The sequence below is a fragment of the Siniperca chuatsi genome, linkage group LG19 (genome assembly GCF_020085105.1).
Source record: "Siniperca chuatsi isolate FFG_IHB_CAS linkage group LG19, ASM2008510v1, whole genome shotgun sequence".
In the NCBI taxonomy this organism is placed as follows: Eukaryota; Metazoa; Chordata; class Actinopteri; order Centrarchiformes; family Sinipercidae; genus Siniperca; species Siniperca chuatsi.
Window position 1 is genome coordinate 8,703,827 of NC_058060.1, and position 23,011 is coordinate 8,726,837.

At 40.4% G+C, this 23,011-nt stretch overlaps 2 protein-coding genes across 9 annotated transcripts in view; one reads left to right on the top strand and one right to left on the bottom strand.

Moving 5' to 3' along the window:
• On the bottom strand, positions 1-22,154 carry wdr37 (WD repeat domain 37). 5 transcript variants are annotated; one of them, XM_044176925.1, is made up of 15 exons: positions 21,999-22,154; positions 20,336-20,606; positions 18,125-18,221; positions 17,885-17,980; positions 16,316-16,380; positions 15,878-15,961; positions 13,071-13,209; positions 12,190-12,261; positions 11,769-11,813; positions 11,529-11,605; positions 11,200-11,434; positions 10,092-10,233; positions 3,374-3,508; positions 2,538-2,652; positions 1-2,437 (listed from the first exon to the last, which is right to left on the bottom strand). In XM_044176925.1, exons 2-15 carry the CDS (start codon positions 20,486-20,488, stop codon positions 2,306-2,308), a joined length of 1,587 nt encoding a protein of 528 aa, XP_044032860.1. In that variant the 5' UTR covers positions 20,489-20,606; positions 21,999-22,154; the 3' UTR covers positions 1-2,305. The 5 variants fall into 5 exon arrangements, with proteins under 5 accessions (XP_044032860.1, XP_044032861.1, XP_044032862.1 ...); XM_044176926.1 differs by lacking the exon at positions 21,999-22,154 and adding an exon at positions 21,387-21,661; XM_044176927.1 differs by lacking the exon at positions 15,878-15,961.
• idi1 (isopentenyl-diphosphate delta isomerase 1) overlaps positions 20,753-23,011 on the top strand; it is an 8,464-nt gene continuing 6,205 nt past the window's right edge. Inside the window, exons 1-3 of one of the 4 annotated variants that reach the window (XM_044176931.1) lie at positions 20,753-20,793; positions 22,689-22,695; positions 22,802-22,956. In XM_044176931.1, the coding sequence (XP_044032866.1) occupies positions 20,768-20,793; positions 22,689-22,695; positions 22,802-22,956 (188 nt within the window). In that variant the 5' untranslated portion in view covers positions 20,753-20,767. Of the gene's footprint in view, positions 20,794-21,813; positions 21,937-22,688; positions 22,696-22,801; positions 22,957-23,011 lie in introns of those variants that run through there. The other 3 variants (XM_044176932.1, XM_044176933.1, XM_044176934.1) reach the window with 3 other exon arrangements.

Below are 23,011 nucleotides of genomic sequence, written 5' to 3' on the forward strand. Positions count from 1 at the left end.
AAAAGGAAATCACACATTTTTATTGGAAAGTGTCAGAGAGCATGTACCCGTCACAATAAAGTATGCAAAGTAGATCACACAATGAAGTTTGAAGTGAATATGATTCACAACAATGAGTGAACAAAGTGAAGCCTATCCACTTTTTTAACCCTCCAATCTGGCCAGCAATAATTTAATTTATCGATCCAAAATCATATTTCCTCCGAGTTAGAATTCATATGTGGGGCGCAAATCGGACTTGCCTTTCTACCTGCAGATTAAAATGACAGCGGTATCAGTGGGCGTGAGATTGAGTTCCCTGAGTGAAACAGGAATAAAAATCCTATCTGCACTGTGCAGTGGAACACAATTAGTTATTTAACAAGCATTTGGAAAAGTGCATTGATGCTGAGATGGATACGGCTAATGCACCAATTTCAATGCAATGGTAAGGCATTTCAAATAGTTTATTACATTTTTAGGTTCACGATACTTCAAAATCCATCCTGACTCTATTGTTGATGGAAACAGCAGTAAAGTGTGTAGTCTGAAGCTAACTTTTGGGTACGTTATGCATACCCATTTACATTAAGCTACATCTACACCAGTCACACAAGTACATCAAATCATTTTATGGGATTTACAGCACTGAAATAAGTTAAACATATGAAGATCAAAAACTACAGCATGACTTCATGTTCAGGATATTGCACAAGTGTAACAAATACAGAGTTTCCTGGTTTACGGTCAAGCCCAATTCTAGTTAGAATTCTCAAACTGAGATTCAGTGTGTATTTCAAGTCATATTTACTGATTTCCAAGACAGAAATCGGCTTCACCGGAAACATAGAGCTGGGTTATTGCTTCTGTATTTGAATAATGAGTGCCTCACACAGACTGAAAAGCGGCATCTACAACAAAAGGTGCAAGAAGTTATACAAGGCTAAGGGTTCAATGCTAAGTGTAAACACTATAACTTCATATTGACAGGCTGTTGAAGCACAAGAATGACCAGTAACCAACAAGTTCACTTAGGGACGACACATTACAGCAACACAGGGCTCTGAGTTGGCAACAGGCTGAAGAGGATGGGTCTGTATTTCACTGACACCAAGAAAATATGGGCGCATATTATGGCTAAAAGTAGTGACACCTAAACCTGCGACATATATAATGTTGAACACATCCCATTCACACACCTACAAAAGATTTGTGAACAACAGAAGTGCAGTTGTTTTCCCATTATTGCTATGCTCTTGACACTTTGCATTCAGACAGAGTGGCAGAATAGAGCAATACTTTAAAAATGAAATCCTACTGTAAACATGGAACAAGGCAGAGTTACAGTATCATAAGTTTGAAATATTGACAACAAAATGTGGAAATATGGAGGCTGGCTGTGAATTGAAAGCATCAAAGGTAATAGGCAAAGAATCTTAAATCAGTGAAAACTTTCAGACAGGACAGCAGATCCTGTATGAAACATTTTAAGACAACTGAATGACCCAGCAGCCTGCATCTGACAGGCCTAAATATGATATGTTTTGTTCCATGATAAGAAAAAGTCTGACTAAAAGGATAAAAACATTTCACAGAACCACGTTATCTCTGCCAAACTCCCCCCTCAAAAGGTAGACAGCTGTAAGACACTTAATCTATGAACTAGCAACAACCTGCAACACAGGTCACTTAATCAGGCCACAACATAATATATACATAACCTCTTTATATCCTATTCTACAAACTCTCCTGGCCTTATAATTGTTCTCTCCTTTACAAGTAACATTCGCAAACCGAGTTTATCTACATGCAAGAGCAACCATTCAGCAGTAACTAAACAACAGTGATGTGAACAGCAGCCTGTGACTCTGGAGTCAAATATATACTTTTATACTTTAAAACAGAAAAGGCTAGGAATGAAAGGATCAGCCTAGCCGTGTCACAATTCACAATTCATGCTAAATAAGTGAAAGGGTCAAATACAGGAGATCAGCTCTGTGGCCTCGTACACACTTGGACTTTAAAATGTTGGAGCCGTGTCAGTCACTTAACACCAGGAGATGTTCTGGAGGTTCCAACTGCAGATGTACACAATAAATGACAGATGAGTTATACATCTGGGGAATAGGCTCTTGCCAATCAATGTTAATAGCTGCATCCTCAAAAGCGACGCTAATTGAACAGTGTTTTTCACACATTCCAGCAGCTGGAAATCAGTGAATTACATGCCAACTAAAATGCTTCACAGGGTAAACATTCTAGCATGTGCGAGGCCACAGATTACAGTTTTTATAATTTTTTTGTGTGTGTGTGTGTGTCAGTGGCATCACTTCTCCTGCAGCAGGGCTGGGATGTTGATGTTCCAGCCGATGGCCTGTCGGTCGAAGCCGCAGGTGAACAGGTTGCACGACTGGTTCTCTTCATTCCACGCTGTGCAACACACCATTCGCCTGTGACCCTGCACACACACACACACACACGTTTAAAATTTTTGCTTTAATGATGCTGATTGACTGCTGAAACACAGATCTTCCCGTCCACTTTGTTCCCGTCTTTACCATTCTGTTGCTGCGCGGAAGTCTGGCCAGCCTCACTCCACTCATGTCAAACAGTCGGACTTGTCGATTGTCGTGTGGCAGAGCGATGATCCTCTGGTTGGCAGAGACGCTTATCCTGAAAGATCAGATCAAGTTCACTTTGAATCTGGCCCAGATTTTGTAAATACTCTTAAGTAAACTCTCTGAAGTTCTCCAGTACAACAGCAGTCTGGACTTTTATTTTACAGCATGTCACATTTTGGATGATTTGGTAACAGAAGTGACTGCATGGTGTATAATTCAGCACTAGATTTACAGAAATATTTCAAGCGCAAATTCACGTTGGCACATTTTTGCTTTCTGCTTTGCACACGTCTCCATATGCAGGCGTTCTGGGCGACTTGCTGCTAAATAGGAGAAGGGCCTTTTACATTTCTGTAGCCGGGGGACCATTGTCTCGTGATTCATCCATGATGGAGCACCATCACACTCTAATGAAACACAGCAATATAACAACATATTCATGCATACTCGTGGGGAATCCAATTAATTTATCGCTGAGGAATCAATTCAGATGAAGTAATGCCATTAACAACCACTGAAGTGCGTATCAATTATGCAACAAATCATATCCAGGTTTTTCATTGACGGATAGCACTAATCAACTGATATTTGATGTATAATATAAGAACAATATTGCCTCAGTGTCAGGCAACCAGATTTTTAACTTCATTGTCAGATTCTTCAATGACCTTCTTTGTCTACAGAGAATTAAAAAAATCACAAAGACTTATTGCAGCAACAAATGCACCCATGAAGCCTGGCTCTCAACCAGGTACTTCCGTCCTTTCACCAACCTGTTCACAGCCGAGTCAGTGCGGATGGTTGCTATAGGTGACCTCATGTTCTTCAAATCCCACACCTTGACGGTGCGGTCGTCACTTCCTGAAACCACATTGTCACCCACCGTGAACACTGCCGACGTCACCGTGCTACAAAAGACGGACACGCAGACAAAACAGACACACACAAAAAGAGGTGAGACAGCAGTGGTTTTAGCAGTTGTTAAACAAAGAATGTAATACTCTTCCTTTGTGTTCAAACTGGAATCAAAAGTGTATCTTTTTTTTTCTTCTTTCTTTTTTTAAAGAGATTCACACAGTCCACAATCCAATTTAAATGCAGTGAAAAGAGTTGACAGGAAAGTACAGCAAAAGTGCTTTCAGTTCTTCCAATTCAGGAAAAGGCAGAAAGTTTAGGGAGTGAATAAGCATTCACTCCCGAAAACTTTCAGCTTACACAGTAGGTGTATAGCCAGTCTGGTCACCCTCTTCCACAGACGCTGTAATTACTCATACTCCTAAAACATGAGACAGATCCACACATGCGTCACAGTGATATGTCAAGATACATTATGAGGATTGACCACTTGAACCTAGAGAGGGTGTATTCAGCAACAACATCAGAAAGTTAACATCGTGTGGTTCTTGATTTAAAATGTGAGTCTCCATTTTAAATACAAGGTAACACCTTCCCATTATTCTCCCACCCTTCCCAAGGAAATGCAGGCACGATCACACTCACGCTGAATTCCTGTCAAATAGGTGTAGCTGTCAGAACAATTTGATGGGTTAAATAATGACTTGAAAGTGTTCACACCATTGAATGCGTTTGAGCTGTCGAGACACCTTGAAATACAGTTTCCACTTCACTCTCTACAGCTTACACACATTTACTGAGTCTCATGTAGTCTGTGAGCGTTTCACTTTGTGATCAAGTTCAATAAACCAAACACTACAAAGATACACACAAAAAATACACTTAGAGGTATTCTGCCATGCTACTCAAGAAATTATTGATGGGAGAAATAAGGTATCCAAGCTAGTGTTTGGCAATATGACTATAGATACCTTGATATGATAGAATTTTGTCCATTGTGAGAGAATATTTACAGCGGTAGCTATACTTTAATATCTCAGAGTATTAGACCATGATTCATCGCATCTTTTTTGTCTCACGTATCCCTATCAGATGAGTTTAAATACTTCTTCATCAGCACCACTCAAATATGTTCTTATCAATGAATTATAAACTGGATGTTATTTCACACTATTAATCATATAAAAGTGGATATAGTTACATATTTATAGCTAACTATTTCAACTTTATCTTTTAATTTTAGCTATTTCGACTGTTTATTCATTACTTTAACTGTTTCAACTGTTTAACCTTTACTAACTATTTCAAGATGTCTGCTCGCTCGCTAACTAGCTTTCACACATTCTCAACTGCAACACGTGGTGTTAATGTGTTACAACAACTGACTCAGGTTGATGGACAGCTTTTATGGTAAATTTACTAAAGATCAAACCAATTTGTAATCTTATTAGGCTGTTAATGTTACTTTTTCTCTTTTAACACAATGTGTATATACACATGTATTTTTTAATCAAATCACAATTTCTGTTTTTTAGTTGAGTTCAGTTGAGTTCATTGGTTGAGCTTTCCATGTACCCCGTGGCAACTGCAGAAGTACCTGGTTGGGAAATCACTATATTAGACTATTGTGGGCAATGCTGTAAATGAATCAGCAGGACTGATTTATGGCGATATTGGATTTACATATTTGGATTTTATAGATGAGGTACTGTGATATGTCTGTATTTATTCTTGCACATTCTCAATTGAATTTCCTTTTTTTTTTTTGCAATTATAACTGAAATGCATCGTGATGGAATTTTTGTCCATGTCGCCCATGATCCTTGTTCAAGCAATCAGCAACCACCAACAGACCCCAATTTCCCAGGAAGCGACCAACTGAAAACTGAGAAGAACTCTACTATAACAAGCATTACATATATAGGACTTTAATGTTCAAGATATGGAAGTATCCACATGTGACGCGTGTAAATACTGTATAGTATGTTTTAACAACCTGCATGACAACAAATGATACCCCATGTACTGCTTCCTACAGTAAGATTCTAACATATTTCTGGCTATTGCTGCCTGCTTAATGACTCACTAATCTTGACTTTGCTGACCTCCAGTAGTTGTAGTTCTTGCCATTGCAGTGGTCAGTATGCCCTGACATCACAGTAGGTGTAGTTACAGGTGCGAAAGAGCACAACTCTGATCGCATACATCTTTGATGCTAGCTGTGCTCAGAGGTGCAGAACACTTGAAACTTTCAACCAGAAGAGGTCACAAGATGTTACTCTTGTACTCCTTAAAAGGATAAATTATGCCAGATACACAATATCTTTTGCTACATCATATCATCAGCTATGTTGGGCACAATGGAGGCAGAAATGTTCTTTATATGCATACAGCATCACCCTCCTCCCAAGCCCTTTATCCAACCAGCCGTGATGAACTGCTCCACATGATAGCACTAAGGTCAGGCCTAGCCATTCATTTAATAGACCTTTAATATTTCCAGTCTATGACTGTATGTCAGTCGCTCCTGTGAGGGTTTTTCTTTTTCTTCCTCCCTCTCTTTTGTTCCTGTTCATTCACGGAGGGAAGTTTAAAAATAAATGATTCTTGATTAAGATTAGCGTTGAGTAGTGTCCCGTCACACACGCAAGCATCGTCTCGAGTTCCACATCTAGTTTTTCCTTTCTAAAACTGGCTTCTCTCTTAATTCAAATTGACACGGCATTAAGGGCTAATTAGGGGACTAAACTTTGTCCTATTAGAGAGGCCGAGGCTCAAGGAAAGTGCTGTATCGTTACAGGCACCTTCTGACATTGCAGGGTACAGCCCACCTGGGAATACAAGATGTAGAAGGAGAGACAGAGAGAAGGAAAGATAGGAGGTGTGCTGGGTGGGAGGTGTGTGGGGAGCCTCATCAGACAAGGTAATTGATTAAAAGGTTGATTAAGGTTAAAGGGTTTTTGGAATGGGTGGTGAGGAGGGAGGGGAGAATTCAGTGTTACTTAATGGCATCTCTGCAGTGTGTCTGACAGCCAAGGTCAAGACTCCTTGCAATCGGAGACTTAGGGAGTTCGGAAGGAAGAGAGAGAGACGTACAGAGGGAATCGTGGGACCTCTGCTGTCTGAGGAGGATGTCTCCCTAACCATGAAGCCCAAAGGTTCCTTAGCCTCATAAAAGTAACACACAAGAGGTCAGTTTGTGGTTCTGTTTCCAAGTTTTCCTCCCCAAACTTTTTCGACTAGCTGAGGTTATATTAGAATGTAAGTGTTACAGTACCCATGTCACACTTGTAGTTTCGGCTGCTACAATGAAACGAAAATTTAGTTTCACAGACTATTCAGAGTTTGAGCAATTATGGCTTAAAATTGCCCCCTTTGTCTTTAGTGAGGCGAAAGCTCTTACAGTCAGTTTTACACCCTTCAAATGAGAATAATCACTCTCATATCCATAGCTCATTGCCTCACAACAGTGTATGCATTTCAGGCTGCTCAAATTAATGAATACAACTATCTTTAGTTAACTCAGTGACGATGTCTGAGTTTTTGATTGATTGTGGATTGGAAGGGCAAATTTCAGATGTGAGGTGGATGAAATGCTGTGGGCAGACAGGAGAATGTATTTATAATTAAATGAATCCTTTGTATTGAGAAATTTGTCCTTACTGTATTTAATGTGACAAAAGTGTGACATAAACAGGTAGTACATGAAAGAATATGATAAAGAAACCCGCAGCTGGAGGCTCGCCCACTGCAGGTTTGACTGTTTGAGAAGATGAGGGCTGTCACCTCCAAGGTGCCAATCTGACTATGAGTTACACAGGCACCGACTCTTTAGAGTCAGATTGGCACTGATGTCAATTTTAGTATTTTACATTACTGTAACTGTAAGCTACATACTGTGGAAAAATGCACACTGGCAGTGAGATCCTTGATTGCATAACTTGGTAAAAAAAAAAAGGATACTTTTCAGTTGGCTCTAGAAAATGTTTGTTCTATTCTGCACAGTATGAACTAGTGTGATGATTGCAGTGTTCTAAAAATATTAAGGGTTTCAGAAAATGTACTTAATAAATTGAGAGAAAATATTGTACAAATATCCAACGAGGGAAACATAGCACAACTCAGTGCACTTTAAAGAAACACTGGTAAACAAACTACAATAAAGCAAAACAAAAAGCGACTGCAAGCAAGAACCAAAAACTCATCACATTAGGAATGTTCTTTGACATGTCTTAATGCCACATTTCCTAACTGGTTGTTATTTCTTTACCTACGAGCACATCTCTGTCATACATAAATCTGCTAGGTAAACTGGAGTATTTTTCTGGCACTGTGGCTTTGATCCTTATCCTCTTTCCTAATGAGTGCTTTTAATGATTGATGTATGAATTTCTGAAAATATTACAATGTACTCATTGTAAGTGGATGAGAGCGTAAGCCAAATGCCTAAAAGGTAAAATGTAAATGAAACAATTCAGGCACAGGCGACTAAGAGGCTTTAGAGCACTTTGTTATTTTGCTGTGCTGCAGCAAAACTGACAGTTGCTGGGAACCTGGTAAGTGCTGGTGTATTCCTCCAGAGACAGAATGTCAAATCTGCATAAAGATGACCCCCCCCACACGCACGCGCACACACACACACACACACACACACACACACAAACGTGCATTTCTATCAACCGCAATCAAATGTTTATGAAAGCCGTCGATGGCAGGAGAGACAAACGTGACATGGCATTCTGTTTGTAGAGCAAGTTGGCTGTCACTTCTCGTTTGCTCTTGGCCGCTTTGTTAACTCACATGCAGTTGTCATTACTCTGCAATTACGGCGGGGTGGTGGGATAGAGGGTGTACGCTGCACTTTTAGCTGCCGCGGTTCGCTGTCAGGAAGCGTTAGCTGTAATTGCCAGTTAAGACGGTGGAAACGAGAGGCTGTCTTCCCTCCAGCTCTCAACATCTTCTGCCTATTAAACCATTCACACTCTCCTCTCCTGTTTCCACAGGAGGGATGTGGCGATTATGCCACTTATGCCATGTCATTATGCCATATTGGAGATTCTGGAAAATTAGCCGGAGAAATGGCAACCTGCTATTGTTGTAGGGTCTGGTTAAAACAAAAATTACTCACAAATTGGAAAAAGCATGGGGATGAGTAAACTGCATGTTTTTGACTGTTGATGCGACCTTTTACGATGGGACCGCAAACAAATAGACAAACATACAGTCAACAGTATTCCGCAGAACTCTTTACTCCTATCCAACTCACCCTTGTCATGTTCTCTCTCTCCCCCTCACACACTGGACTTAGTAGTTGATTAATTGATTAAAAATAACTACATTAATTGATAAGTTGATCAACAGAAAAATTAATCAGCAACTATTTTGATAATCAATCAATTAATTAAAGTCATTTTTAAGCAAAAATGCCAAAAATTCACTGGCTACAGCTTTAGTTCTGGTTCCAAATGTGAATATTTTCTGGTATAAATTAATCTTTGGCTTTTCAACTTTGGGTCAAAGACGTTTGAAGATGTCATCATGGACACAAGTTGCCTTTATTTGATAGTGCAGCCAAAGACGGACCGGGGGGGTGCTAAAGGGGGGCAAAGGACTCAGCTGTGGTACACTGGGTGCACGCTCTACCGAGGGGAGCTACCAGGGCGCCCTCAAATGTGGACATTTTTAACAATTTCAAGACATTTCTGGAACAAATGATCAATTCATTAATTGAGAAAATAATTGTTAGATTACTTGATAATGACAGCAGTGTAAGTTTGCACCACAGAAGGACAAGTAGTTTTCACAAGTTTCTCATTGATGGCCATTTGGGAAGGAAAGAAGAATGGAGGGAAGGAAAGGAAAGGAAAGGAGGAGGGCTACCGTTAACTGTGAAACACTGGTGCTTAATCTCATTATACCAATTGTCTATGGGAGAGAATTAGAGTGGGATCTGCAGGAATTATACATGTTGGGGTCGTACATAATGAGCTCTATGTAATCCCCCCACTTGCAATCAAAGGCTGCCAGAGAGTACCAGCCAGCCAGCACACACACATGTAGACATGCACATAAACACATACACACACACTCTTCTTCCGCCTTTTAAAGAGCGCTGCCATTGAAAGCCACAGACAAGTCTGACAGTCATCGTTTTGAAATGAGCGGCTGCAATTGAGTGTTAACAGCGAGCGAAGTGCCAAATTACACAGAGTGGGGGATTAACGCAGAAACGGACAGATAAATGAACAGGACGGCGCGGGGGAGAGAGAGTTAGGAAGAGAAAGAGAGGGGAGAAAGAGACGCAAACTGTCGAAGTGAGGAGAAGTGCTCAGTAATGAATGAGAGGCAAGTGGAGGATTTGGCTTAGAGCAAAAGGGTCTGTAAATTAATGTGGCACTGTAAAAGGAAAAAGGGGGGAAAAAAGCAGAAAGTGCTGGAGGGATTCACAGACCACAGAGATGTTACAGCACCACCCTGTGGGAGAAATAAAGCAACTAGCCATCACTCAAACTGTGGAAATTTTTAAGCATCAATTAATGATGTCTGAACCAGGGTTGAGCAGTCTGTGTGTGTGTGTGTGTGTGTGTGTGTGTGTGTGTGTGTGTGTGTGTGTGTTTGTGCAAGAGACAGACTTACTCAGTGTGCCCCTGGAAGACGTTGACCGAGTGGATGGACGGGTCTCTGAAGTCCCACAGTCTAAAGGTGGTGTCTCTGGATGAAGTGACCACCAGCCGCTGGGTAGGGTGGGTACAGCAGTGGGTCAGCTCCTGATCATGTCCTGTACACAGACACACAGTAGTAAACATACTAAACTCCTTGGGTTTGTACATCATTAAAATGATTTTCATAAAAACACATGGTTGCTACAGTAAGAAAGTAGCAAGAGCCTGTCAGTCAGAACTCCACTTAATTTTGTGCAACCAAATAAACAGCAGGTTATGTTCCACAGATTTGTCTAAACCTTCTTAATGGAATAATTCCACCTTTTGAAAAAGACCCTAATTTGTTTTCTTGCTAAAACGTAGATGAGAAGATTGATACCACTCTGTATGATAAATCTGAAGCAACTGGTTAGCTTAGCTTAGCATAAATAGGGAAACCAGGTAAACATCCACCTGCTGGTAGGGGGATTGTTTTACCCTTTGGACAGAGCGAGGCTAGCTGTTTCCCCCCTCTCTTAATGATGCAACAGTGTCAGAAGAGGCACAAAATGACCACCTCCTGCAGCATAGTCTGCTTGGACTGCATGTATTTCATTGTGTAGTCACTCTAAGTAGAGGAAACAGTGGCTTCTTCAATACAACAATAGCCAATTTTGGTCACAACTGCTCCATAAAATTAACAAGCAGCCAATTTCGTCTTCCATTTAAGCTCAGTTACACGTTACCTCTTCACTGAATGCTACAAGAAAGAGGTAAAAGTGGGCCTTTTGATACAATTATTCAGCAACAAAACATTGTGCTGTAGGCATTCCTGCAAAAAAACAACAGCAAAAAAAGATTTTTTTATGTCTTTTGAGGAACTTCAAATGTTTGAGTGAGACGAAACAATGGGCTAACTTGCTTTGTGTTGGTGTTAATTTGGGAGTGACCTGTAATTTAGGATTACTGGATACATAAATACTCAAATATTAAAAATATCACAATAAAATCCAAATGTATATGCCAAGATGTATACCAGAAGACAGATAACAGACACCATATTGTGCTATACTATGACATAATATTTCAGTCAGTTTACATACCAGTGAGTGTGTGAACCAGTTCAGATGTCTCCACCTCATACAGGTTGGCAGCTCGATCCCAGGAAGCTGTCACCACTTGTCGGCCTCCCACTAACCAATCAGCTGCGATCACTACACCCTGGTGGCTCTTCAGGGTTGCTGTAGCGACCCGGACGGTGGGCACCTCGCAAGGGCCCTCGCCATCCACCTCACCTTCTTCTCTGTCTGACGAGTCCTGATCGTCATCACACGGAGCCTATTAGTGTACAAAGGACACACAATAGTTCAGTCAAAATTCAGTAGAAAGTTCAGTAGAAATTCTGGAAAGCGAACAGTACAAAGCTACTCACACTGACATCTGGTGGTGGCTGGGGGGCAGGAAGCTGCACCATGTAGCGCCAGATGTGAGCCGTCTGGTCCCCAGAGGCTGTGGAAAGTACACATCAACAAACAGCACATTCGGATCTGCAGAAAATTAACTACTGAGGCAGGGAGAAGATGGTGAAATAGTCATGAAGAGAATTAACATATCACAAATATTAAATGTAGCTAATTCAACAAAATAAACACACATGTATTTAAATACATACCAGTGAGGGCCATCTGCTCCGTGGGGTGGAACTTGATGGAGTTAACTGTGGGGAAACAGAACAATGATGAGACGTGTACATATGTTGTACATAAGTATTCCATTATCTAACTAGCCAAGTGAGCAAATGTTGACAGACATAGTGTTTTATCTGACAGTAACCTACAGCATATGTTTTAGACATGAACCAGCCAGTGTTTAATAAAAACAGGCGAACATGACAGAACTTCATTATATCCATTTAAGATTTTTGGTTTGAATTACAAAAATTTAATTTAACCAGTTTTCCTACTAATGATTAACACATTTCAACCTTAATATACAAAGTATGAATGCTGCACAGAATAATCTCACCATGCACTTTGAAATGTCTGCATGGTTGTTGACAAATAAAGTTAATTAAGTTTCTTATGAATTATTACCTGATCCTGCATGGCCAGCGTACCTCAGCAGACATTTCCCAGTCTCTATACTCCACAGCAGAGCGGAGTGATCTGTGAAGGGAGAGCAGGGTGGACAACATGAAGCTATTTTCTATAGTAATCATGTAATGATTTAATATGTTAATTTCCTGAATTTACATAGTGGGCTATCTGGTTAGATTTAGTGAGAAATTTCTGGACCACCTTATGGTGAGACTGTGTACAACCAAGCAGCAACCTCCAGGTCTGAAAAGTGAAGGCAATGCGGAAGTGTCTTGAACCTGCATTCTTTCTAATGGCCAGCAGAGGGCGACTCCACTGTTTGCAAAAAGAAGTCCGAATGTATAGAAGTCTACGAGAAAATGACCCTAACCTCTCACTTGATTTATTACCTCAGTAAACACTTTCCTAATGATTTTATGGTCGCAAAAAGTTGTTTCAAGTCTTCTTCAATACAGCATGATGTTCATTTTGTAAATTAGGGTCCCATTTAGGTAAAATAGACGATAAAGCAGGGTATGCTTTAGGGCAGGGCTAACTTGTAGAGTTAGGATAGAGGCGATGCTTAGCTACTGAACTGTGTATTTAACTAGCTGTGAACTTGTTTTTGGGTGCTGTCTTTTTTGAGAATTAGTTTCGACAATATTAGCACTAACAACACTACTGGTGTGTAACAGATGCCATCAATCATCTCAACTATGCTCACATTTATTGATAATTGCATTAAGGTATCACAATTAATATGACAATGATATAATGATGCATGCAGCACCTTTAGTTTTGACTAATTAATCTCATTGAAAACCACTATGTGGCATGTAGGCTGGTGTATAATGGTGCAGTGATTGAAATATTTAAGTCAGTAAAGTGGTTTGGTGTACCTGCAGAGGCGGTGCCCAGGACCACTGGCTGAGTTCGGGTGATGCTGAGGTCCCAGATCCCGTCCCGGTGGCCCACATACTCCTTGAGCAGCTGGCACAAAGCCCGGGACCCTGCGGTGGCTTTAAAACTGGACACAATCTGAGCAGAGAGAGAAGAGAGGTGGGTATGATGGAGAAGAAAAAAAAAGACAGAGGGATGAGCATTCCTCCTGGTGCTGAACCAAACACAGTGTTGCCTAAATTAGAGGCCAAGTAAAATTAAAGTAACTACAGGTGCACCAATACAAAGTTTTCAGAACTGATGGGAATGCTGATTACTTGACAAAATGGGCTGACACAAATACCAGCTTATGTACGACTTAACTTACAACCACACATGCCTTACTACATGGCCTATTATGGCACAGTTACAGAAACAAATTTATCAGTTGGGTTTATAATTTGTTTTTGATAATGGTAATATAATTGAGAGCTGGCTACGTAACCATACCATAGACTAAGAGAGATACAAGTAGCATTTCCTTTTCTTTCTTTTTTTTTTTTTTTTTTTTTTACACACATCACACAGTTTATTGTGGTCTTCTGACAAACAGATAAGGCAAAGTGGGTGAGATTAGTGGGTGAGCCAGCTTTCTTTGGGCTTAACTCTCTTAATTTTCTGGTATCGCGAAGCTGGCTTAGTCTATTCATCTTGTGTCATTAATAATGTATATGTTTAACCTCACTATAAATCATCAATGCTAAGCTCAGTGAAGCCAGGTAACCCAAAGAGAGCCAGGCTAAGTTGAACTGGCTTTGTGATACAGGCCCCTAGAATGGTATCCTGCAAAAGCAAAGCGTTTCATATATATTTCTGCAACTGCCAAAAAGGTTTGCAGTTTCAAACTGCATCAAACTGTGTGCCACTGGAGTATTAATATCAAGACTGCTCATATGACAACTCAAGTATCAGCGTAAGGAAGATCTTGCACTGATACTTGTGGTGCACCTCTAAAAATATCTAGTGGTCTGATTACACATGGCCTTTAGTCACTGCAGGCTTCCAGATGAACAAATTATAGGGTGAACTGTAGTTTCAGTTGTCACAGAGCGGTCACAACCTGTACTGTGCATGCTGCTGCAAGCAGACGACTAACCGTGGCAATAAGCTTAGATCATTGGTAGTCATTAGATGCAGCAGCAAAGCATCTGGTTCACTTGTGTAAGACTGTGTTAATGTATTCTGTCCGGTGTGTTTACATTCACATTAGAGTACAATACAATCGTATTTGTTTCATGTCACTGAAACACAATGAGCAACAAGAAAAATAGCCCATTCCAGGCAAGGTAAACTGAGCATATAGTTAGTGCAGACCATTAGTTTAAAGTCCCGTCAGTCTTAAAAAAATTAGTTTTGGGTCATGTTTCTTAGCTAGCTGACAAGTTAGCTGTATATTATTTAGCAGCTAGTTCTGTCAGGAGGTTAATCTAAGAAGTCCTCCCTTGATCCTGTGTATCCTCTTTTCTAGGATTGTGTCCCACTCTTCATTTAACTCAGACTTTGGCTGCATTCAGATTGTTTCTTTGCTTTAGGAAAGGCAATGTCGAGGGAATCGTTTTTAGGTAAGTAGAAAATAAGAGAATGGGGAAGAGAAGTTCAAAGACATGTTTGAAAGCCACATTACACTTAAATAAAACATTTTCAATATTGGTACTTATACCATTACAGGTCTCTACGCTTACATGTATTTTTAGGGGCAGTGGTACCCCTAAATGAAAAAATTTAGGAGCACTTTAGGAGCACAGACGAAAATGGAAAGGACACAGGGGCAAACTGACATAACTAGGAGATTCGCACCAAATCAAATCATTTTTCACATTTGCTAATTTAGACTCTAATTTAGACTTGCATATGCGAGCGAAATGCTCTCACTGCAGGGCCCTGCATTAAAGGAATAGTTCAATATTTTTGGAAATGACTTAGTCGCTTTCTTGCCGAGAGTTAGATTAGAAGTTCAATACCACTCTCCTGTCTGTGTGGTAAATATGAAGCTAATGCCAACAGCTGGTTAGCTTAGTTTAGCATAGAGACTGGAAATGAACACATTATATCTCGTTTGTTTAGTCCGTACAAAAAAAAAGGAGAAAAAAAAACTCAATTTGCTGTTTTACAGAAGTTATATACTATTTCATGTCTGGGAGCAGTTGCCAGGCAACCAAAAGAGACTCCAAGTTACTGGTCTTGGCCAAGAAATAGCTCGACACACTTCAGTTTTTGTACAGATTAAACAAGCTAGATATAACATGTTCATTAGTGAGCTTTACAGGTGCTGGTAGGAAGCCAGGTTTCCAGTCTTTGTGTTAAACTGCTGGCGTTAGGTTCGTATTTTTACTGTACGTTGCTCAGCTTATGGCCAGTCTGTCTAAACTTCTCTTGTGATGAGGGGGAAACAGGTTGGCTTTTATAATTCCACATCAGTTACTTGTTTTGGAATTATGACAATTGACTCTGACATATCATTTTGAGACATCTGATGGAAAGGGACTCAAATAGTCACCAAAGTAATTAAGGTTCTATTCTACTGGTAGAAGATTTAGTGTAATGAATAAGTTAACCAACATGACACTTCCAAAAATACAGTGTATTCTGATAAGAAACTGTAAAAATGTCTTTTGTTTACAAATGCAGCCGTTCACCCAAATTAATTTCGACAAGGGTGCAGAGCAGAGAAGAGATGAGGAGTCAAGGTCAGACTGTAGTTAAAAACAGACTCAGCCCACAGCTGTCCCCCATGATGCTTAGTGACAAAGAGCATTCAGGAAGTTACCCATGAATCTCCACCCCACAACTCCCATGTGGCCACACTGAAGGTGCGAGGTCCCCCTATTTTGCCGTGGAAAGTGTACAAGCGCTACATCGGCAAGAGATTCAAAAGGAAGAAGTCAATGGAGATGTCATTTTGTGATAAACGCTTAAAATCAACTTTCCTTAACCCCTATAAGTCCAACAATCTTGAATAAATGCATCAGCACTTCAAAAACAAAAGAATTTAACAGTCATGACACAATTTAATTAGCTTACCCACTCTTTACATATCATGACCTAAGAGGAAGAGAAAAAGGCTTCCTTCCCCTCACTCAGCAACAAAGGGGCTTTTAATAGCCTGTTACCATTATCCCAAGCCTGAATCCCAGCTCAAACATTTACACATGTGACAAATCATGTGAGCTCTATAGAACAGGCTAACATAACTGGAGCCAGGTACCTTGCTGGTAGAGGCTTTGTAGGTGGTCTTCAGCTTCTGTGACAGTTGACTGGTGCTGTGGCTGGCTGTGTGATGGAGAGACAAAGAACAATGTATGAAATTCACCACTGAGTAACAAGCTCATTGGTTGGTTTCACCGCTGCACTAATGACCTAATAAAGTGTCAAGGCTTTGAATTGTGCACACCTCAACAATACAAAGCCTTGTGTGTTTCTAGTTATTAGTTGTCAGTACTGCCTGCATGGCTGCTAATGACCTTTGAAAATCTATGCAGTGGAATTGGTGCTATGTCTCCAGCAGGTATGGAGTTGTGTAATTCATGTACAGATGGTTGTTTCATAAAACAACAGTTAAACAAGACTTATTTTCAGGAAATTCTGTTTCACATAGGAGGTTTAAATAAGTCTGACCTAAGTTACCATGGAAACGTATCCCTCCAGAGCCTGACTAGGACCGGGCTAGTTTTCAGGTTTAGCCTCAGTCTTACCATCAACGTGCCAGACTGAAACACAGCGTTTCTCCCGGACGATTCCTCTTTACTGCTGCACTATGAACAGCAGTCAGTTTGTAGTACATGTCAAATTTATCACATTTTGTCAACATATGTGCTTTTAAAGACGCTGCAATTAAAATTAAGCTAGAAGTTGGCACCTGAAATCGGTTCTATTAAAAATACAAGAGGGAGAGACAGTCAGTGTGGAGGTTATTAAAACCACGTAACAAACTCCAACTAAACTTTAGTTTGTAGAAAAACTTAATGCTTACACATTTTGTACATTCATTTTCAGCATTTATACAAATAAAATTCACATTACTCACAATGTCATGATTACAACCAGAGAGCTGCAACAAACTGAGCTAACAGAGGAGTTTATTGGGTCTGAGCTCACTGCTGACCTACAACACGCTGCAAAAAGTTCTCTTTGCTTTGTTAATTGCAGTGGTTTTGTTCGATTTTGTTTCATTACTCTCCATATTATATGTTCATTATGTGCGGCTCTGTGGCTGCAGACATCACAGTGTTGTCTTTACATGTCAGTTTTATTCATTGTGAATTGACGTAACCCTATTAGTTTGTTAGGCTCATTCAAGACAGGCTTTTCACAATAAGAAGCCTTGCTTTCCTGAGCCAACATTATGAAACACCCATCTGGTGCATTCTGGTTCTAGACACTTACTTCTATCTCAGTCCTATATAAACAGAGGACAAATATGTTGACATTAGTAAAACGCTGCTTAAAAGAAAATTCAAGAGGTCATTGCAATTATGTTTAAACTTATAAAATATGGTGAAGTTGTTAGGAAAATTGTAAGTTGTTTATTTTAATCAGCTGACTGCAAAATTTGAAAGTGGAGCCAGCTAGTGAGAGCACTTCATTTAATACTTTCATAATAACTATTAACAATTTGTAGTGCTGTTTTACAATACTCTGCCATACAGATAGTATTTAAACTCTCATCTCATCTCTCTTGTCTTACAGGCAAAATTTTCTTCTGCTTCTCCAAAGAAGCAGAAGCGTCTGTTAAATGTACTGAGACCTCCAACAGATTGTGTAGGAAATACTGTACCTTTTGTTTTCAGAGCTCCTTTGGTGGGGTCTCCTCCCTCAATAGTCTGTCCATCTCCGGTCAGACGCTCATTCAGAGAGTCAATTTCCCGGCGTACTGTAATGTTAGCACAGTGACAGGGCATCAGTAAGCAAACACTGCCTGCGCTCTGAAACCATCTGGTTAGTCAATCAATACAGGCAATAGGTATGTCCCCAAGAAATCTTAATGCAATCTAAATAAATTTGCTTGCTTACTCACATTCAACGTTTTCAATGTAGAGATTTTCAAACTCGCGCTCAATCTGGCCAAAAAGGTCAAGAAGATTGTTCCGTAAGGAGAGGGGCAGCTTGGAGTCCTGGACAGACAGACAAGAAAAGAACAATGCTTGATGTAAGCTGACATTTAGGCTTTAAAATTAGGAATCATGCTGGTGTAGGGAGCAGAAGTCATCACTTTTATTCCCTCCAGATCCTTCTCAAGTGTGGTATTCTCTTTAGTTATAATGTGATATATACAGGAAATCTGTCCTTCGAGACCATTTTAAAATGTGTTCACAAAGGAATATGTTCAAACATTAAAACATAAAAACAATAAAATGCTGCTGACAGGCACGAATACAATTTTATATAGGACACGTATCTCACATATTATCATTATTCACAGAGAAGTTTGGGTGACTCATTAAATACACACCACATATCTCATGTCAAACACAGCCTGTATGTTTACCTGATTTAATCAGCTATCAATTGCGTTTGTGTTAAAACTTGGCTACATTTTGGGCTCATAACTACAACCTACACAACAGCCAGGGTCCAACTAGTCAAACTCATTTCAACTGACTTACCTCCATGAGGAACTCCTAGAAATAGCCAGTTATCAGGTGACTACCACTCTACACCAGACAACCATGCAAAGAGACGTAAAAGCTGCCATGAAAACAATGGATTCAAAAGGCTGCATTTGACAGCTCGCCTTGAGAGCTGCTGCTTATTTCCCTAGCCATCCGAAAGACGAGGAAACCAAATACTCGACTGTCACTCTTTCTTCTGGCACGCGTTCAAAACCAACAGTTTGTCATAGTGACGTTAACCGCCTCACCATTCTGTCAGTGCCACATGTCAACACACTTTGTAAATTAGCAAACAACAGGCAGCCCTCATGAATTCAAAGCTGCTTAGTTGTGGCATGAAAACCGGCAGCGTACTCTGGCTAATAATGACAACACTGAAAGTGCGGAAGAAAATGCACTGTGTGTGTTATATATGGGTTCAAAAGCTGTCTGTGTGTGCCCCTGTGTGTACCTAGTCTACCCCCCACTGCTGTGGGGGGTAGACTAGGTACATAAACAGAGCCAGCATGTCTTGACAATAGACAAAAAGGCCTGGTGAAAAGACTAATCAGACCTGGACAAGCGGCCCATATTAAAACTTAATGAGACAACAGGCCAGTGCAAGCTGAGCTCTAGTTTTAGTGGCAGATAATTCAAGGACATTGTAAAGCAGAGAAAGTAAATGCTAAAGACTTCCATGGCCAAAACGAGGGCTGGGCAATACTGACAAAATCAACTTTGATCCAAAATCTGGATCATGAAAAAGGTACAGACAGAGTTTTGTTTCATTCTACCAGTTCTATCTCCCATGATGATACAATCTAAAAACACTTGACAGTCACTCACACACCCTTTGTTCAGCTTATCTGAGAGATGACTCTCAATAAAGGCACTCTACAGCCATCTCCCAAACATTAACAACCAGGATGTTTTTGATCAAACAGAAACAGCTTTTATTATCTCAGCACCGAAGAAGCTTGTCAGTTTGCTACATCTGGTTGGCACCAGGAAATGCCTGCTCATATAAAGGCTTATGGTCTTCCCTTTCTGGAAGAAATAAATCAATTGTAGCTCCAATTTAAATAACCTGTTTGGATTTAGTTAATCACTAACTTGATGGCACCAGTGGGCTTAAAAAGTCACAGTAGATTCCTTTGTTTTAACAAAAAGAAATCAGTTACCAACATGCACATCCACACCAGGCCATTCATAAAGGGTTAGAGAATGTAAAATATAGATGACATATACACTTTGACTAAAGCAAGTCTAATCTAAATTAAGATCCTGTAGCTACCTAAAAAAACACCAACCGCATCTCACAAACACATCATGGAGCATGGAGCTGTGGCACCACAGGGTAGAAAATAAAAGCAATACAGCTCAACCGGCTGGTACCATACTATCGTGACAAAAAACAGCCTTACACCACAACAGAATAACAATCAAAATGCTAATAAATGAAGAATTACTTTCTGGCATATGTTTTTTTTTTGTGCAGATCCACAAGAAACTCTGTGCCTACAAAATATGTTGTTACATTTCTTATAAGCTGCATGTTTACCAAAATGTTTGTCTGCAGAGTGTGCTTGTGTGTGAGCGTGAGAGAGAGAAAAAGCATGGATGTGTATCTCCCTCACCTGTCCCTCCAGCATGTCTCCTCTCTGGAGGCCTGGTTGCCTCTCCTCTGTGCTGTTGGTGCGCCGGATAGACAAACTGTGAGCCTTGCGCTTCTGCTTGGGGTGACGGGCAGCTGAAGCAGAGCCACTGCTGCTTCCGCCCTCCACAGGCATCCCTCCTACCTTGTGGGTGGCCCTGCCCCCTGCCTCTTACCTGAGAAGCAGGTAAACAAAGGCCAAGCTCGCTAGTTGGCTGGTGGTTGGATTAGGTTGGTCTGTTATCAGCACCTGCCTGCAGGTAAAAAGGAAGTGAAATTCAGGTTCACAGCCATAGCAGGAACTGCTCAAGGTGAAGGGTAGCCATTACAGTAATCCAAATACAGTCTTGCCCTGATACCTACTGCTCTGAAACAAGATCATTCTGAACTCCATTGAAAAAAGTCCAGCAATTTAATGTTGCTTTGTTTATCAGCAAAAAGGTAATTTGCAGCGCTTTGAGTAGTCAGTAAGACTAGAAAGGCACTATATAAGTACAGTCCGTTTTCCATTTTTGGAAGAGTAAAAAGGTTTTTTTAAAAAAACGTGTGAAATCCTGTCGAATAAATAAGCGTTACTTGTTCAATTGTATGTCATCCGAATTTACTATTGGCAGCCGGCAAAGCCTGGCAGACCTAAAGTCATCTGCTATAATAAACCTGCGTTTGCCAACAAGGCTTTACGACATTAAATTCACTGTATTTTAATAAAGTAGAGCGTTACATGGTAAGAGGACGACACATTTTGGGACTATGCAGGCTCATTCTATCGTTGTGATGGCGTAGTTAACGTTATGGGCAGCTGGACAATGCATAATAAAATGTAGTTTGCGTCATACAGTTACAAGCAACAGACTGAAACTGGAATAATGTGCCAGAACACACGTGAATTGATTTAACGTTTTGCCCATATACTGTATGGTTTTGCCCAATAACTACCCTTAACCAAATTAGCATGGTAAATTACGCTTGTAAAATTAATATTCGACGTTACACCGATATGATTCTGACATGTACGAAACAAGAAGGACACTCACCGCTGTCACTGCCTCTCTGAATTCATACTTGGCTAGCATGGAAGTCTAGAAGCGAAACTAGCAACACGCTAGCACGGGCTAGCTGCCACATATCACCTTCGTTGCGGCAACAAACGTTTATACATCCACACAGAAGCTAAACACCATGGATGGGCTATAGCCTTCCTAACTCGATATGAAATGATTTAAACCCGTCAATTTGTAATTTTAAACATGTTGTCGATGTATGACTTTGATGTTTGACAGTAAAGGGTATCCACACGTTATAGTTTGACAAGTATCAGAATTTTAATCAAATATTTTGACACATCACGTATTTTATTTGCACATTGACTTCCGCATCACGTAACGTTAGTTTGTGTTTGCACTTTGTAAGCCAATGGGCTGTCACACCGATGCTAAGGCATCCAATGAAAAACTGTGACCTCAGAAGCAGGGAGTGAAAGCTAGCTCGTTCGACCAGAGTATCCAGCTCTAAAATATCGTCGTAAACAAACGCAGAATACGTTAAAAGACGTGGTTTGTCTACCCGACACAGGAAAATTGCTTTGTAAGTAACTGAACGTGTTATCGGTTTCTGTATAGGTTGTATATGTAGCAGACAATGCATACTTATGTCCAGTTGTCAGAGGCCTGGGTGGTGCGGGCTTTGCTGTGCAGTGGTCTGATGGCGTGTTGACAATCCGTGTTTGGAGGAAAACACGAAGTGGAATCTACTGGAACGGAACAATAAGATCATACCAATTTCCACTGTATGCTTTCATGTTAATGCATCAGTGATAGCTAATAATATAATATACAATAGTAACACACTCACAGGGGCCATTTTACAGTATTGAGTACTATTACTTTTGATACTTAAAGTACACTTTGCTGATAACACATAATGGTGCATTCTTTTACTTGAATAACAGTTTCAGTACAGGACTTTTGTATTTTTATTTTTACAGTTTGGTACTGATACTTTTACTTATGTAGAGGATGTGAATAACTTGCTTCCTCCATCACGGAATATTACCTGTTAAATCATTGTAAATTGAATACCTTTTAAATTTTTGAGTGTTGGTTGGACAGAACAGGCTATTTTAAGATGACACTGAACTCTGGGGACCTTTACCTTTTTGACATTTTTATAGATAAATCAATTAATCAAACAATTAGTGCTATGTCAATAATGAAAATAATAATTCGTTACTGTCCTAAACTGTACAGTAAAACATATGTGTAAGGGTTTAATGGGTTAAAAGCAAGCTATGTATAAAACCTCATTTTTATGGGCATTCATGTTAATGTTCATTTCAGTCCACAGGTATTATCAGCAGAGTATCTTCCGATCCCGACTGGGCCAATTCCTCTCCGATTTTTACCAACACCCACATCTTCAGTCCTTGTGATTGGTTTTCTGTTTCGGTCAGGCGATGGTGCGGGGTGTGTGGGCGGTGCTCCGGATGGTGTCCTGCGAACGAGCGGGTGTGCTGAAATCAAACGTACCTCGAGCCGCAAGGTCTGCTGCACCGTTGCACAGACAGGTCTACGCACCTATCACTGCCTGCTGCAGCGCTATATTCAGGTAAGTCAGGGCCCTGTAGGTCTCTGAAACCGTTTGAAGTCGTGGTTTGAGGTAA